We start from the raw sequence: 17,889 nt of genomic DNA, 5'->3' as shown, positions 1-17,889 counted from the left end.
GGTCTTAAATAAATACTTCATCTGTACTTGCTATGGACTAGGACACTTAGCTGGTCAGAGAACTTGTAGAACAGGTTATGACTGAAAAGAAAGATGTATGAGATGCCACGGTGGACGTAAGGATGGATAAATCCCCAGGCCTGATGAGATATATTCCAGGTTGCTATGGGATTATGTGCTTCTGAAAGAGATGTTTCAACCTCTGGCCAGAGATGAGATGTCAAGTGATTGGGTAACAGCAAACGATGGTACCTTCATTCAAGGGATGAGTCTGGTATGAGAAGCCAGTTAGTCTAGCCCAGGATGAACCCACACAGAAAGGCAGGGATGGTCAACACAACATTGCTGGTGGGACTCCAGCTCCTGCCTGACTAATCTGAATCTTTTGAGGAGGTAACAAACTATATTGATGAGGGCAGAGTAGTTGAAGTGGACTTCGATAAGGTCTTTGACCAGGTCTCAGATGGGAGGCTGGTCCAAAAGGGTGAAGTCCATATAATCCAACACAGATGGGCCTGGTCCCAGTAGACAGTGATCGGTGGCATTTGTGATTGGATGCCTGAGGTGAGAAGGGGGTCTGTGTTCAGTTACACCTCAATATGGATTGGAAACATTCAACCCAACCTTAAATCAGTGATCTGATGAGTAAGATCATAGATAATATAAAGAGTTGTGGAATGGTAGACATCAGAAAAGGTTGTTTAAAGATACAAGAACATCTTCTAAAAATATATATTGTGTGATCAACTTCATAATTATATTAAGTTTATCATGCATGTGATTAAACACATGATTAAAATTCTTTGCCTACTGCCAACCAATAGATTTTCTGAAATATTATGATGATAAATGGCACTAGACATAAAGTGAGGTTTGTATAAAATGTTGGTCAGGCCGCACTTGGAGTGTTATGAACAGGTCTGGTGATCCCACTACAGGTAGGATGTGATAGGGAGAGTGCAGAGGAGTTCACCGTGACGTTGCCCTCCCATCCATCGCACAACCTCTCTGACATCCGACCGTCAGGCAGAGGTAGAGCAGTGTAAGAGCAAGGGTTGTTCAGCTGGGTAACAGCTTGTTCCCCCAGGCTGGGAGACTGCTGAACACCCCGATACCGCTCAGTACACATTATCTACCACAGCGTCACGACCAGTACAGTGCCATGTGTGTCACGTGCACTTTGTCAAGCTCTATCATCTGTCAGTATTGGTGTTAATATTATCCTGTGTGCCGTGCGCGACGTGTGTTGTGTGTGCCGTGTGTGATGTGTGTGACGTGTGTTGTGTGTGACGTGTGTGACGTGTGTGACGTGTGTGACGTGTGCGACGTGTGTGATGTGTGCGACGTGTGTGACGTGTGTGACGTGTGCGACGTGTGCGACGTGTGCGACGTGTGCGACGTGTGTGATGTGTGTACTCTGTTTTGCACCCTCGTCCCAGAGGAACAATGTTTTGTTTAGATCTGTCTGAATGGTTGAATGAAATAAACTTGAATGGAAGGTGAAATCAGAGAGGGTGGGCTAATTCTTACCAGAATATGGGAGGCAAAGGGGAAGCCTCCTAGAGGGGCATTGATAGTTTAGGTCGTCCAAATCTTATGCCCTGGGCAGGGGAGAGGTTGAAGGTGAGAGAGGACGTTATGGGATGAGTTTTCCACACAGGGGATGGTGGTGATAGAGACAGATGAGTGTAGGCAGGCATGTCAGTCAGTACGGACAAGATTCACTGGCATGCCTGTTTCTGTACAAGCAGAGCTTACCTGCTGTTGTTATCCTCCATGAATACGGGGCATCATTACAAATTAAGAACTTCCCAGGAGGCTCAGTGGCCGTCGTCTCACTGCAGGAAGTGACATCACAAAGTGACCCTCAGCACCCACCGCCCAGAGATTGTGGGTGAGGCTCAGTGACCGGTGACAAGAGCTCTGCCCCAGGGTCTCCGTCCAAACGCCAAATGGCCACAAGCAGCAGGGCGAGGGGTGACAGCCAGTGACAGGTAGCCATCCATCATAATACAACCCAATAACTAGCCAATCAGAGATAATGGGTGAAGTCACTTCAATTCATCTAGAATATTCTGCGGTTACTTGCAGTTTCATTAAGGCTGGTGTTTACCAGCGATGCCTGGACAATCTAGTTCCCCACGGCCTCTGTCACTGAAGCTTGTCTTGCTCAGTCGGTTGTCCTGACCCTCCCGCAGAAATGAGGAGGGATTTCATCAGGCAGAGAGTGGTGAATCTGTGGAATTCATTGCCACAGGCAGCTGTGGAGGGCAAGTCATTGGGTATATTTAAAGCAGAGGTTGATATGTTCTTCATTAGAATCGGGTTCAATATCTCCAGCATATATCATGAAATGTGTTGTTTTGAGATGACAGCACAGAAATTGGATCACTGAGTGTGTGTCTTCAGGCTCCTGTACCTCCTTCCTGACGGTAGCAATGAGAAGAGGGCATGTCCTGGGTGGTGGGGGTCCTTAATGATGGATGCCGCCTTTTTGAGGCATCACTCCCTAAAGATGTCCTGGATACCAGTGCCCATGATGGAGCTGATGGAGTTCTACAACTCTCTGCAGCTTATTTCAATGCTGTGCAGTAGCCCACCTCCCCACCTCCCCAGACAGTGATGCAGCCTGTCAGAATGCTCTCCACAGTACATCTATAGAAATTTGCAGCTGGCATACCAATTTTCTTCAAACCCCTAAGTGAAATTTAAGAGACTACTAGACAGGTGTATGGAGATATTTAAGGTGGGGAGGGGTTTTGTGTACTCAGCCCCCTGCTGTACTCACTGTACACCCATGATTGTGTAGCCAAGTTTCCATCAAACTCAATATATAAGTTTGCTGATGACACAACAATTGTAGGCCGCATCTTGGGTAATGATGAGTTTGAGTACAGAGAGGAAATTAAGAACCTGGTGGCATGGTGCGAAGACAATAACCTATCCCTCAATGTCAGCAAGACGAAGGAATTGGTTGTTGACTTCAGAAGGAGTAGCGGACCGCACGACCCAATTTACATCGGTGGTGCACAAGTGGAACAGGTCAAAGCTTTAAGTTCCTCGGGGTCAATATCACAAATGACCTAACTTGGTCCAACCAAGCAGAGTCCACTGCCAAGAAGGCCCACCAGCGCCTTTACTTCCTGAGAAAACTAAAGAAATTTGGCCTGTCCCCTAAAACCCTCACTAATTTTTATAGATGCACCATAGAAAGCATTCTTCTAGGGTGCATCACAACCTGGTATGGAAGTTGTCCTGTCCAAGACCAAAAGAAGATGCAGAAGATCGTGAACACGGCGCAGCACATCACACAAACCAATCTTCCGTCCGTTGTCTCACTTTACATCGCACGCTGTTGAAGCAGTGCTGCCAGGATAATCAAGGACACGACCCACCCAGCCAACACACTTTTCATCCCTCTTCCCTCCGGGAGAAGGCTCAGGAGCTTGAAGACTCGTACGGCCAGATTTGGGAACAGCTTCTTTCCAACTGTGATGAGACTGCTGAACGGATCCTGACCCGGATCTGGGCCGTACCCTCCAAATATCCGGACCTGCCTCTCGCTTTTTTTTTGCACTACCTTACATTCCATTTTTCTATTTTCTATTTATGATTTATAATTTAAGTTTTTAATATTTACTAATTTTTACTATTTTAAATATTTTCAATATTTAATATTTGTAATCCAGGGAGTGGGAAGCACAGAATCAAATATCGCTGTGATGATTGTACATTCTAGTATCAATTGTTTGGCGACAGTAAAGTATAAAGTATATGGGAGGTGGGGTTTAAGGGTCAGCACAACATTGTGGGCCGAAAGGCCTATACTGGGCCTATGTTCTAAAGGGTTATGATTTAGTGGCCAATACAGAGACATGGTTGCAGGGTGGAGAGGACTGTGATTTGAATATCTAAGCATATCAGGTCATACGGAATAGGCAGGAAGATAAGGGAGGTGGGGGTGGCACTCTTAAATAAGGATGAGATCAGGGCAATAGTGAGAGACGATGTAAGATCTGAGGAGCAGAATCTGGGTAGAGATTAGGAGTAGTAAAGGGAAGAAATCATCAGCCACCGACTAATAACATTACAGAGGCACAGGCAATAAACGGAGAAATCTCTGAGGCATGTGAGAATGGAACAGCAGTTATCACGGGGGAACAGCGTGTTACTGAATCTACAAGGGAACGTGATATCTTAGATCTGGTCCTGTGCAATGAAGCAGGTAAAATTAGTGATCTTGTAGTTAGGGTTCCTCTTGCTTAGAATGATCACAGTATGACTGAGTTTTTGATGCAAATGGAGGGTGCAATAGTTCAATCTAAAACCAGAGTATCATGCCTATACAGTGGAGACTACAATGGGATTTGGCTAATGTAGACTGTGAACACAGGCTATATGGTGGGATGGTTGAGGAACAGTGGAAGACTTTTCAAAGAGATTTTTCACGGTGCTCAACAGAAGTGTTTTCCAGTTAAAAGCAAGGACAGTAGGGTGGGGAGAGCCAGCCTTGGATAACTAAGGAAATAAAAGAAGGCATCAAACTAAAAGCTCGTGCATGCAAAGTCGCCAAGAGTAGTGGGAAACTGGAAGATTGGGAAAACTTTAAAAAGCAACGAAGACCCACTAAATGATCAATAAAGAAAGGAAAGCTAGATTATGAAAATAAACTAGCACAAAATATAAAAACTGCTAGTAAATGTTTTTATAATTATATAAAGTGGAAAAGGGTGGCTAAAGTGAATGTAGGTCTTTTGGAGGACGAGAAGGGGGAGTTGATATTGGGTAATGAAGAAATGGCCGACTATTTTGAGTTAGTTTTCATGGTGGAGGACACATCTAACATGGCAAAGAGAGATGTTATGGATGCAATGGGAGGTGAGGATCTCGATTCAACAGCTATCACTGAAGAGGTAGTGCTGAGTAAACTTGTGAGCCTAAAGATAGACAAGTCCCCTGGTCCTGATGGAATACATCCCAGAGTACTGAAAGAAATGGCGGAGGTTATAGTAGAGGTTTAGGTGATAATTTAACAAAATTCTGTGGATTCTGGGTAGGCCCTGGTGGGTTAGAAGAAGATGAATGTGATACCACTGTTCAAAAAAGGATGTAGGCAAAAGTCAGGAAACTGTAGGCCAGTTAGTTTAACATCTGTGGTTGGGAAAATGCTTGATGCTATCATTAAAGAAGAAATAGCAAGGCATCTGGAAAGAAATGGATCCATCAGGCAGATGCAGAATGGATTCAGCAAAGGCAGGTCCTGTTTGACAAACTTCCTGGAATTTTTTGAGGATATAATGAGCGCAGTGGATAGAGGGGAACAGATGGATGTTACTTACTTGGATTTCCAGAAGGCATTCGAAAAGGTAATGCATAAAAGACTTATCCATAAGATAAGGATGCATTGAGTTGGGAGTGGTGTATTAGCATGGATAGAGGATTGGTTAACAATAGAAAGCAGAGAGTTGGGATACATTGGTATTACTCTGGTTGGCAATCAGTGGTGAGCGATGTGCTGCAGGGATCAGTGCTGGGCCCGCCAACTTCATGATATTCATTAATGATGTGGAAGAGGGGACCGAGTGTAGTGTATCTAAGTTTGCTGATGATGCTAAATTGAGTGGAAAAGCAAATTGTGCAGAGCATACGGAGAGTCTGCAGAGAGGTGTAGATGGGTTAAGTGAATGGGCAAGAGTTTGGCAGATGGAGTACAATGTTGGCTAATGTGAGGTCATCCACGTTGGAAGGAAAAATGGAAGATTAGGTTATTATTTAAATGGTAAAAGATTGCATCATGCTGCTGTGCAGAGGGACTTGGGAGTGCTTGTGTATCAATCGCAAAAGGTTGGTTTGCAGGTGCAGCAGGCTATCAGAGAAGGCAAATGAGATGTTGGCCTTCATTGCTAGAGGGATTGAATTCAAGAGCAGGGAGGTCATGCTGCAACTGTACAGGGTACTGGTGAGGCCGCAGCTGGAGTACTGTGTGCAGTTCTGGTCTCCATACTTGAGGAAGAATATACTGGCTTTGGAGGCGGTGCAGAAGAGGTTCACCAGGTTGATTCCAGAGATGAGGGGGTGAGACTACGAGGGAAGATTGAGTCGCCTGTGACAGTACTTGCCGGGATTAAGAAGGATGAGAGGAGATCTTAGAGAAACATATAAATTAATGAAAAGGATAGATAAGATAGAGGCAGGAAAGCTGTTTCCACTGGTAAGTGAGAATAGAACTAGGGGAACTAGCCTCAAGATTCAGGGGAGTAGATTTAGGACAGAGATGAGGAGGAACTGCTTTTCCCAGAGAGTGGTGAATCTGTGGAATTCTCTGTCCAATGAAGCAGTGGAGGCTCCCTCAGTAAATATATTTAAGACAAGGTTGGATAGATTTTGCATAGTAGGGAACTAAGGGTTATGGGGAAAAGGCAGGTAGGTGGAGATGAGTCCATGGCCAGATCAGCCATGATCTTATTGAGCAGGGTTGACGGGCCAGATGGCCGACTCCTGCTATTTCTTATGTTCTTAAAGGGAATCAGCTGGAAGGAATGAATCAACTGGACATAAGGAAGAGGGTGTAGGGAATCAGCTGGATATCAGGAACTGAATGTAGCGATTGAGCTGGACATAGGGAATTCAGTATAGGGAGCAGGATACATGGAATCAGCTGAATATAGGGACCAGGATATAGGGATCAGCTGGATACTATAGAGACAGTGCAGAGGAGATTTAAAAAGAAGTTGTCTGGATTGGAGGGTGTACCTTATGAGAATAGGTTGAGTGAACTTGGCCTTCTCTCCTTGGAGTGATGGAGGATGAGAGGTGACCTGATAGAGATGTATAAGATGATGAGAGGCATTGATTGTGTGGATAGTCAGAGGCTTTTTCCCAGGGCTGAAATGGCTAGCTCGAGGGGGCACAGTTTTAAGGTGCTTGGAAGTAGGTACTGAGGGGATGTCGGGGCTAAGTTTTTCACACAGAGAGTGGTGGGTGTGTGGAATGTACTGCTGGTGACGGTGGTAGAAGTGGATACAAGAGGGTCTTTTAAGAGCCTCTTAGATAGGTACATGGAGCTCAGAAAAATAGAGGCTATGCAGTAGGGAAATTCTGGGCAGTCTCTAGAGTAGGTTAGATGGTCGGCACAACATTGTGGGCCGAAGGGCCTGTAATGTGCTGTAGATTTCAGTAGGGAGCCAGCTGGATATAGGGAACTGAGCAGGGTATCAGCTAGATAAAGAAAATGTGCTGGATACAGGGAGTGAGATGGATACAGGGAATCAGCTGGATACAGGGAGTGAGCTGAATACAGGGAATCTGCTGGATACGGGGAATCTGCTGGATACGGGGAGTGAGCTGGATACAGGGAGTCTGGATACAGGAAATCTGCTGGATACGGGGAGTGAGCTGGATACGGGAAGTGAGCTGGATACGGGGAGTGAGCTGATTACAGGGAGTGAGCTGGATACGGGGAATCTGCTGGGTACAGGGAATCTGCTGGGTACGGGGAATGTGCTGGGTACGGGGAGTGAGCTGGGTACGGGGAGTGAGCTGGGTACGGGGAGTGAGCTGGGTACGGGGAATCTGCTGGATACCAGGACTGAGGTGGATACAGGAAGTGAACTGGATATAGGGAAGAGGAGTGAAAATTTAAAGAATTAAGTTTAATGAGTGACACAGTCAGGGTGACAAACAGAGCAATCAGTGTGACTGTACATAGCAGACCGTAAGCCAGAGGAACACATCCTGTTTCTATTCCTGCTTCCCCCACTGGCTTTAGTGGAAAGCATTCATCTGCAGAACGTGCTTCACCGGCCTGACCGGCCAATTGACAGGCATGTTCTTCCGTTTCCGCTATGAAACAACACAGGCTCCCTTCTTGACCATAACTTCCTCCTTGGATATGATTCTATTCAATGGAGACCCGTCTCTTGCGGCCTTCACAGCCTCAATGATCTGAGGAAACAGGACACAAGATCTTTAGCACAAAGACAACCAAAAGCTTCTAAAAGACACGTTCAATGTTATTGCCAGAGGTTCTGTCTGATGCTCCAGGGTTTGAAAGGCAGGTGAAACGATTTTGCGTTAATATGGGCCATTACACAGAGTAACACACACACACACACACACAAAATGCTGGAGGAACTCAGCAGGTCAGGCAGCATCTATGCAGAGGAATAAACAGTCCACATTTTGGGCTGAGCCTCTTCTTCAGAATGGGAAATGAAGTGTGAAGATATCGGAGAGTGACTGGTTATGGTCACACCACAGCACTGGTGAACAGGGCTCAGTTTCCACTGCTGTCTATAAGGAATTTTTACATTTCTCCTGTGACCATGTGGGTTTACTCCCACATTCCAATGACGTCTGGGTGAGTAGGTTAATTGGTCACGTGGGCAGTGTGGGCTCGTCAGGCTAGGAGGGTCTGTTACCGTGGCATACCTGTAAAAGAAAAACACCTCCCCCAGACCACCCTTCCCGATCCCCAGACCACCCATCCCGATCCCCAGACCACCCATCCCGTTCCCCAGACCACCCTTCCCGATCCCCAGACCACCCTTCCCGATCCCCAGACCACCCATCCCGTTCCCCAGACCACCCTTCCCGATCCCCAGACCACCCATCCCGATCCCCAGACCACCCATCCCGTTCCCCAGACCACCCATCCCGATCCCCAGACCATTCACTCCGATCCCCAGACCATTCACTCCGATCCCCAGACCACCCATCCCGATCCCCAGACCATTCACTCCGATCCCCAGACCATTCACTCCGATCCCCAGACCACCCATCCCGATCCCCAGACCACCCATCCCGATCCCCAGACCATTCATCCCGATCCCCAGACCACCCATCCCGATCCCCAGACCACCCATCCCGATCCCCAGACCATTCACTCCGATCCCCAGACCACCCATCCCGATCCCCAGACCATTCATCCCGTTCCCCAGACCATTCATCCCGTTCCCCAGACCACCCATCCCGTTCCCCAGACCATTCATCCCGTTCCCCAGACCACCCATCCCGATCCCCAGACCATCCATCCCGTTCCCCAGACCACCCATTCCGATCCCCAGACCACCCATCCCGATCCCCAGACCATCCATTCCGATCCCCAGACCACCCATCCCGTTCCCCAGACCACCCATCCCGATCCCCAGACCATCCATCCCGTTCCCCAGACCACCCATCCCGATCCCCAGACTATTCATCCCAATCCCCAGTCCATCCATCCCGATCCCCAGACCATCCATTCCGACCCCCAGACCACCCATCCCTATCCCCAGACCATCCATCCCGATCCCCAGACCACCCATCCCGATCCCCAGACCACCCATCCCGATCCCCAGACCATTCACTCCGATCCCCAGACCACCCATCCCGATCCCCAGACCATTCATCCCGTTCCCCAGACCATTCATCCCGTTCCCCAGACCACCCATCCCGTTCCCCAGACCATTCATCCCGTTCCCCAGACCACCCATCCCGATCCCCAGACCATCCATCCCGTTCCCCAGACCACCCATTCCGATCCCCAGACCACCCATCCCGATCCCCAGACCATCCATTCCGATCCCCAGACCACCCATCCCGTTCCCCAGACCACCCATCCCGATCCCCAGACCATCCATCCCGTTCCCCAGACCACCCATCCCGATCCCCAGACTATTCGTCCAATCCCCAGTCCATCCATCCCGATCCCCAGACCATCCATTCCGACCCCCAGACCACCCATCCCTATCCCCAGACCATCCATTCCGATCCCCAGACCACCCATCCCGATCCCCAGACTATCCACCGCGTTCCCCAGACCATCCATCCCGATCCCCAGACTATCCATCCCGATCCCCAGACCATCCATCCCGATCCCCAGACCACCCATCCCGATCCCCAGATGATCCACCACGTTCCCCAGACTATCCACCACGTACCCAAGACTACCCTGCCCGATCCCCAGCATCTGCAGAATCTCTTGTGCTCTATCAAATTTACTCACGTCTTCATGATAAGGGAACGCATTTGATTGCAGCTTAGAGAAGACCAGCTTGTTGTTAACTGTAACTTCAAAACTTCCTGAGGACACAAAGAAATGTAATTTGCAATGTTATACAAACCCAACACCCCATTTCGATGCTCCCAAATAAATTACCTTCAATGATAATTCTGGGTCTGAACGTTCCCGAACCTGGGATGGTAACAGATCGGGAAAAATAACTCTTCTCAAGTAGGTTGTGGATTACCCCCATCAACCCAGCATGTTAATTGGACCCAGATGACCAGGAGAGGGTGGGGGCTTGGCCAGAGGTCTTGTCTAGAGCTTGAGAGGGAGAGAGGCTTTCGCGAGGGTTTGAATGGAGACGAGCCGGAAGGTTTAGGGAGGGATGAATTTCTTTCGCCACCGGGAGGCACTGAAATCAAACAGACAGCGGAGGTGGGAGATGGAAACCTGCGGAAGCCACCGGAGCCGACTGGCTGTGGCACGGAAGCTGGTCGAGAAGCTGCCTTCGATCTACGGGTTGATGCTCATGCCGAGGTCGAGTGAGATGAGGGTGTTGTCCCAGGGAGGGAGGTGGATTAGGGGGCAACTGAACCGGAAGCTGAAACCATTGGGTTCAGGCTTCCCAGCAATTAATTGGGAAAAAATTGATCATTATAACATAACTATTCTTCGCCTTTCAATGAAATCTTTTCCGACTGATCTTGGCTTGGGATGGGCTGCAGCCACACCAACAAAATCCCGAGTGACTCTGGACCTGGAGACCCAGCGGGCAGGACGCCTGGAGGAGAGAGAGGCGGGGGGCTGAGGTGCTGAGGGGACAGAAAGGGGCAAATGGGGCCAGGCCACAGGCTGGAGGTGGAAAGTGGAAGTGCGTGGCAAGGTGCAGGAGACGGCGGTTTGGGTGGATGGCGGTTCCAGAGGCACCCAAGGGTGACGTTCCTGTGGTGAGGGTGGGATGAGAGCTGCTCCGGTGGGGGGAGTCCCCGAGAAGGTGGGCATGGATATGGGAGAGGTTACAACAGTAGCGGCAGCGGCGGCTTTGGGCGGTAGAAATGAGTAAAAGCTGTCTCAGGAGAACCTCTGTATTGTCAATCGGAACAGTTCCCGCGGGCCTTTCGGCTAATGAAACGGCGCTCACCTTTCTGCCCGATGAGCCCGGTAATGCGCGCCTCCGGAACCTGCTCTTTGATCTCAGTGGCCAGGAACAAGAAGCGCGCCAGGAATCCTCAGGAGGTACTGGGGACAGAGACAAGGATGAGACCGGCTCCACCCCGCGGGAACCCGGTTGGTCCCAACCGTTTTATATTTGATGATTTTTAAACAAAGTCGCTTAAGATTTTTGTAGGTTTGTTATATTCCAGAACCCGCAATCGCCACGGGGAAAGCTTCGCAAACACTCTGTTAACCTCCGCAACCCGCGATCACTCACCAGTATTCCACCCGGACCTCCACGGCCCCGGGCTCGGGCTCGGCCACGTCCACGCTCTGTGTTGTCCTGTTGCTCCCCACCAGATTCTGCTGGCTGTCGTCCATCTGCTCCTCGACTCCGCAGCCGCAGCCGCAAGGACTCAGCATGGCCTCAACCTGAGTCCTGAGCACCAGGGCACCGCTGACGTCCCGGGCCGCTTGTGACCGAAGTCGGGGGGCAAGAGCAGACAGAGGTCCGGTCCCGAGACACCACCCCCTCCTCCACAGCCAACGGGCCAGACGGAGCTCCGGACTCTCCCTGCACCCCGGATACCCGAAACCTGCAGGAGGTCCGGAGAATCTCGAAGGGTCGGGCAGGAGAAAGCAGACAAATGGAGGGTTGAGATTGTAGTTGAGGGAGAGGTTTGGAGGGTCGATGGAGGGGGTTTGCAAAGTGACAAGGTGCTGTCTCATCTACTTGAATCAGCTCATTATCAAAAAGAGAGGTCTGTCTGGTCGTCCCCGACAGAAAACTCAAAACTTTTTCCAGAACCTAAATGTTCCAGATCCTGCCGAGGAATTCGGGGAACATGGAAAACCTACAGCACAATACAGGCCCTTCGGCCCACAAAGCAGTGCTGAACATGGCCCTACCTTAGAAATTACCTAGGGTTACCCATAGCCCTCTATTTTTCTAAGCTCCATGTACCTATTCAGGAGTCTCTTAAAAGACCCTATCGTATCCGCCTCCACCACCGTTGCCGGCAGCCCATTCCACACACTCACCACTCTCTGAGTAAAAAACTTACCCCTGACATCTCCTCTGTAACTACTTCCAAGCACCTTAAAACTGTGCCCTCTCATGCTAGCCATTTCAGCCCTGGGAAAAAGCCTCTGACTATCCACATGATCAATGCCTCTCATCATCTTATACACCTCTATCAGGTCACCTCTCATCCTCAGTCGCTCCAAGGAGAAAAGGCAAGTTCACTCAACCTATTCTCATAAGGCATGCTCCCCAATCCAGGCAACATCCTTGTAAATCTCCTCTGCACGCTTTCTATGGTTTTCACGTCCTTCCTGTAGTGAAGCAACCAGAACTGAGCACAGTACTCCAAGTGGGGTCTGACCAGGGTCCTATATAGCTGCAACATTACCTCTCAGCTCCTAAATTCAATTCCACGGTTGATGAAGGCCAATGCACCGTATGCTTTATTAACCACAGAGTCAACCTGCACAGCTGCTTTGAGTGTCCTATGGACTCACACCCCAAGATCCCTCTGATCCTCCACACTGCCAAGAGTACCACCATTAATACTATATTCTGCCATCATATTTGACCTACCAAAATGAACCACCTCATACTTATCTGGGTTGAATTCCATCTGCCACTTCTCAGCCCAGTTTTGCATCCTGTCAGTGTCCCGCTGTAACCTCTGACAGCCCTCCACATTATCCACAACACCCCCAACCTTTGTGTCATCAGCAAACTTACTAACCCCTCCCTCCACTTCCTCAGCCAGGTCATTTATAAAAATCACGAAGAGTAAGGGTCCCAGAACAGATCCCTGAGGCACACCACTGGTCACCGATCTCCATACAGAATATGACCTGTCTACAACCACTCTGTCTTCTGTGGGCTAGCCAGTTCTGGATCCACAAAGCAATGTCCCCTTGGATCCCATGCCTCTTTACTTTCTCAATAAGCCTGGCATGGGGTACCTTATCAAATGCCTTGCTGAAATCCATATACACTACATCTACTGCTCTACCTTCATCAATGTGTTTAGTCACATCCTCAAAAAATTCAATCAGGCTCATAAGGCACGAGCTGCCTTTGACAAAGTTATGCTGACTATTCCTAATCATTATGCCTCATTTAACCAGCAGTTCCCACTCATCCGTTGCCATCCCTGATTTTTGCACCAGAGCCTCCCGGACTTGGCCCAATGGCCAAGGATGCAGTGCAGCTGGAGTCCAGGCTTCGCTGCACACGCTGAGCACAGAAAAAGCAGGGATGTAATGCTGAGACTTCCTAAGGTACTGGTCGCATGGCATGGCACCTGAAGAGGAATTTCTTTAGCCTGTGCGTGGTGAATCTGTGGAATTCATTGCCACGGACGGCTGTGGGGGCAAAGTGATTGGGTACATTTAAAGAGGTCTGATAAGTTCTTGGTCAGTACGGGTGTCAAAGGTTGCTGTAAGAAAACAGGAGAATGGGGTTGTGAGGGAAATTATTTTGCTATGTTAGAATGGCAGAGTAGACCAGATGGGCTGAATGGCCTGATTCAACTCCTGCGTCTTTTGGTCTAAACTGCAACAAGTACTTTGTCTCCGAGGGTGTTGACCATAAACATATAGCAACAGTCTGAACAAGACAGCCCCCTTGCAGCAGTTTAGCAACTCACAAACAAGTTGTTGATTGAAAATTCGATGATGACTAAATCTCACACAGAATATTCCAGACTCATTGTCACTTGGTCCTTACCTGCTCTTCTCACCCAACAGTTGACTTAGACACAGCATGATAACAGGTCCTTGAGACGCAATGGCCCCATGCCATCCAACTGTACCCATGAGGCCAATCAACTAACTAACCTGCACATCTCTGAAGTGTGGGTGGAAACCCACACGCTCACAGGGAAAACGTACAAACTTCTTACAGAGTGCCCGGAATTGGACCTGGGTCGCGGCTGCTGTAACAGGGTTATGCTCACCTTTAGGCAACGATAGTCATAGTCATACTTTATAGATCCCGGGGGAAATTGGTTTTTGTTACAGTTGCACCATAAATAATAAATAGTAATAAAACCATAAATAGTTAAATAGTAATACGTAAATTATGCCAGGAAATAAGTCCAGGACCAGCCTATTGGCTCAGGGTGTCTGATCCTCCAAGGTAGGAGTTGTAAAGCGCCCTCTAATGGGAGTAACTTCACGAGGAGGACTTTAACGGTAGAGGGCAATGGCTTCTCATCAGTCTCTGGGCATCAAGGACTGTAAGAACCGCAGATCCTGTTCACACCCAGCCCAAGCTCGCTACTACTACCAACAGCAGATTTACAGTTTCAGTTCCACTCTTGGCAGTTTCACACTCACCAACACTGATACTGCTTCTTATTTCTGGGTTTACTGAAGACTTGGGATATAATGGTGAAGTTGTACAAGACGTTGGTGAGGCCTAATCAGGAGTACCGTGTGCAGTTTTGGTCACCTACCTACAGGAAAGATGTACATAAGGTTGAGAGGGGAATAGAATATAAAGGCAAGGTGATAATGCTGAGGCTTTATGAGACACTAGTCAGGCGGTACTTGAAGTACTGTCAACGGTTTTGGGCCCCATATCTCAGAAAGGATGTGTTGTCATTGGAGAGTCCAGGAGGTTCACGAGGATGATTCCAGTAATGAAGGGGTCAACATATGAGGAGCATTTGGCAGCTTTGGGATTGTACTCACTGGAATTTAGAAGAATACAAGGGGCGGGGGGAGGAGTGCGGTCTCATTGAAACCTACCAAATGTTGGAAGAACTAGAAAGGGTGGATGTGGAGAGGACGTTTTCTGTGGTGGGGGTAACAAGAACTAATGGGTACAACCTCAAAACTGAGCGGCAACCTCTTAGAACAGAGGTAAGGAGGAATGTTTTTTAGCTTGAGAGTGGTGAATCTGTGGGAAGCTCTGCCACAGACTGCAGTGGAGGCCAAGTCCATGCACATATGAAGCTAGAAGTTGATCATTTCTTGATGGGTCAGGGCATGAAAAGATATGGTAAGAATGTAGGTGAATGGGATTGAGTGGGATCCAGGATCAGCCATGATGTAAAGGCAAAGCAGGCTCCATTGGCTGAATGGCCTAATTCTGATCATATTTTTTAACGTCTTATAGACAAAGGAGAATGGGTGGATGTTAACACAAGGAAATCTGCAGATGCTGGAAATTCAAGCAACACACATAAAAATTGCTGTTGAACGCAGCAGGCCAGGCAGCATCTATGAAAAGAGGTACAGTCGACATTTCAGGCCGAGACCCTTCGTCAGGACTAACTGAAAGAAGAGATAGTAAGAGATGTACTTGGATTTTCAGAAGGACTTTGACAAGGTGCAGCACATAAGGCACCTTAGCAAGATAACAGCTCATGGTATTACAGCAAAGATATTAGTATGGATAGAGCATTGGTTGATTGGCAGGAGACAATTTTTTGATTGGCTACTGGCGACTATTGGTGTTCCGCAGAGGCTGGTATTGCGACCGCTTTTTAGTCATAGTCCTATGTCAAATGATTTGGATGGTGGAATTGATAGCTTTGTGGGCAAGTTTGCAGACTATACAAAGATAGGTGGAGGCAAGAAGTGTTGAAGAAGCAGGGTGGCTAAGAAGGATTTTAACAGGCTAGGAGTATGGGCAAAGAAGTGGCAGATGGAAAACAGAGTACTGTACTGTGTATAGTCATGTACTATGGGAGAAGAAATTAATGGATTTATTTTTCTAAACAGGCATGATATTCAAAAGCCTGAAGCGGGAAGGGATTTGGGAGTCCAGGTGCAGGATTCCCAAAAGGTGAACTTGCAAGTTGAGTCTGTGGTGGGGAAGGCAAATGTGATGTTAGCTCATTTCAAGAGGACTAGAATATAAAAGCAAGGATGTAATGTTGAGGTTTTATAAAGCACCGGTGAGGTCTCACTTGGGGTTCTTGTGAGCAGTTTTGGGCCCCTTATGTAAGAAAGGGTGTGTTGACATTGGAGAGGCTCACCAGAGATTCACAAAAATGATTCCAGGAATGAAGGGCTTATCAGATGAGTGTAAATGGGTCTGGGCTTGTACTCACTGGAGTTTCGTTTTCAAAAGATGTCCCCCCACACCCCATTCTTCCTATTGAATGTTGAAAGACCTATATAGAGTGGGTGTGAAGAGGATGAGCATGAAATGTTATGGGGAGAAGGCTGGAGAATGTGGTTGAGAGGGAAATTGATTAGCCATGATCAAATGATGGAGCAGACTCAATGGGCTGAATGGTCTAATTCTGCTCCTCTGTCATACAGCCATAGCAGAAGGGGATCTTGTCAGTCATGGAAAAATACAGCACACAGGAATGGTCCTTCAGCCCATCTAGTCTATGCTCTACCATTTAAACAGCCTACTCCCATCGACCTGCACTGGGACTCCATACCCCTCCCATCCATGTATCTACCCAACCTTCTCTTACATGTTGAAATCGAGCTTGCACACACCACCTGTGCTGGCAGCTCATTCCACACTCACGACTCAGTGAAGTAGTTCCCCTCATGTTCTCTTTAAACTTCTCACCTTTCACCCTTAACCCATGACCTCTAGTTATAGTCCAATCCAACCTCAGTGGAAAAAGCCAACTTGCCTTTACCCAACCTACATTCCTCATAATTTTGTATACCTGTATCAACTCTCCCCTGTTCCAAGGAATAAAGACCTAACCTTTTCCATCTTTCCATAAAACTCGGGTCCTCCAGACCAAGCAACATCCTTGTAAATTTTCTCTGTACTTTCTCAATAATCTTATTTCAGCCACTTCACACATGTCAATCTGTGACTGCTACAAGTTCATCTACCTTATTCCATATACTGCACACATTCAAATACAACACCCCCAGTCCCGTATTCACTTTTCAAATTTGTACACCATTTACATTGCAGCTCATCCTGTTGACGGCGATTTTGTCCTACCAGCAGCCTCGCTACACACTGCCTCTGTTTGTAAACCAGCTACACCACCCTCAGCACAATCATTCCAGCTCCCATCTCCATGTCATATTAGTTTAAACCCTCATGAACAGCTCTAGCAAATCTGTCTGCAAGGATATTGGTCCCCCTCATTTCCAGGTGTAACACATCCCTCATACCCTCCCCAGAAAAGATCCCAATGATCCATAAATCTGAACTTCCGCCCCTTGAACCAATTTGTCAGCCTTGCATTTATCTGCCAAACCATCCTATTCTTGCTGGTGAGTTGCACGGGCAGTGATCCAGAGATTACCTCGAAGTCCTTTTCAGCTTTCTACCTAGATTCCCAAAATCTCTCTTCAGAACCTCACACCTTTCGTACCTACATGACTCATGCCAATATATACCAAGACTTCTGGCCATCACCCTCCCCCTTTAGGTTGCTGTGGACTCGATGTGAGATATCCCTGATCTTGACACCTGGGAGGCAATGTACCATCTAGATGTCTCCAACTCATCTCTGTTCCTCTGACAACGGAATCTCCGATTACCACTGCAGTCCTCTTCACCTCTCTGCTCTTTTGATCCACAGCACCAGAAACCTGGTCACTGTGGCTCCCCCCAGCAGGTCATCCCCCTCAACAGCATCCAAAGTGGTATATTGAGGGCAGCGGTCACAGGAGTTCTTTCTCCTGACAGTCACCCAGTTACCTGTCTCCTGCACCCTAGGGGTGACCATTTCCTTGTAGCTTCCATCTATCACCTCCATGTTCTCCTGATGAGCCAAAGGTCATTGAATTGC

At 48.2% G+C, this 17,889-nt stretch overlaps 1 protein-coding gene and 1 long non-coding RNA gene across 2 annotated transcripts; both read right to left on the bottom strand.

The window, feature by feature from the left end:
• Window positions 1–3,700: 3,700 nt before the first annotated feature.
• Window positions 3,701–11,628, bottom strand: LOC134356021 (uncharacterized). The gene is made up of 4 exons (XR_010020264.1): window positions 11,418–11,628; window positions 11,127–11,224; window positions 9,986–10,062; window positions 3,701–7,944 (listed from the first exon to the last, which is right to left on the bottom strand). It is a non-coding gene; the product is annotated as an uncharacterized LOC134356021 (long non-coding RNA).
• On the bottom strand, window positions 8,200–9,871 carry LOC134355846 (uncharacterized). The gene is made up of 3 exons (XM_063066350.1): window positions 9,739–9,871; window positions 8,421–9,346; window positions 8,200–8,238 (listed from the first exon to the last, which is right to left on the bottom strand). Exons 1-3 carry the CDS (start codon window positions 9,869–9,871, stop codon window positions 8,200–8,202), a joined length of 1,098 nt encoding a protein of 365 aa, XP_062922420.1.
• Window positions 11,629–17,889: the final 6,261 nt, after the last annotated feature.

The sequence above is a fragment of the Mobula hypostoma genome, chromosome 13 (assembly GCF_963921235.1).
Source record: "Mobula hypostoma chromosome 13, sMobHyp1.1, whole genome shotgun sequence".
In the NCBI taxonomy this organism is placed as follows: Eukaryota; Metazoa; Chordata; class Chondrichthyes; order Myliobatiformes; family Myliobatidae; genus Mobula; species Mobula hypostoma.
The sequence above is the reverse complement of the archived record's forward strand: the minus strand, read 5'-3'. Positions and strand labels throughout refer to the sequence as shown.

Excerpts from the sequence above, each read along its gene's own strand:
- LOC134355846 (XM_063066350.1), bottom strand. The coding sequence starts at position 9,871 with ATGGGTGGTCTGGGGATCGGGATGGATGGTCTGGGGATCGGGATGGAT. Across the intron at positions 9,347-9,738 it reads TCTGGGGATCGGAATGGATG|TGAATGGTCTGGGGATCGGG; the intron begins GTCTGGGGATAG and ends TGGGGATCGGAG. Across the intron at positions 8,239-8,420 it reads TCTTTTACAGGTATGCCACG|TCACTCTCCGATATCTTCAC; the intron begins GTAACAGACCCT and ends GACCATAACCAG.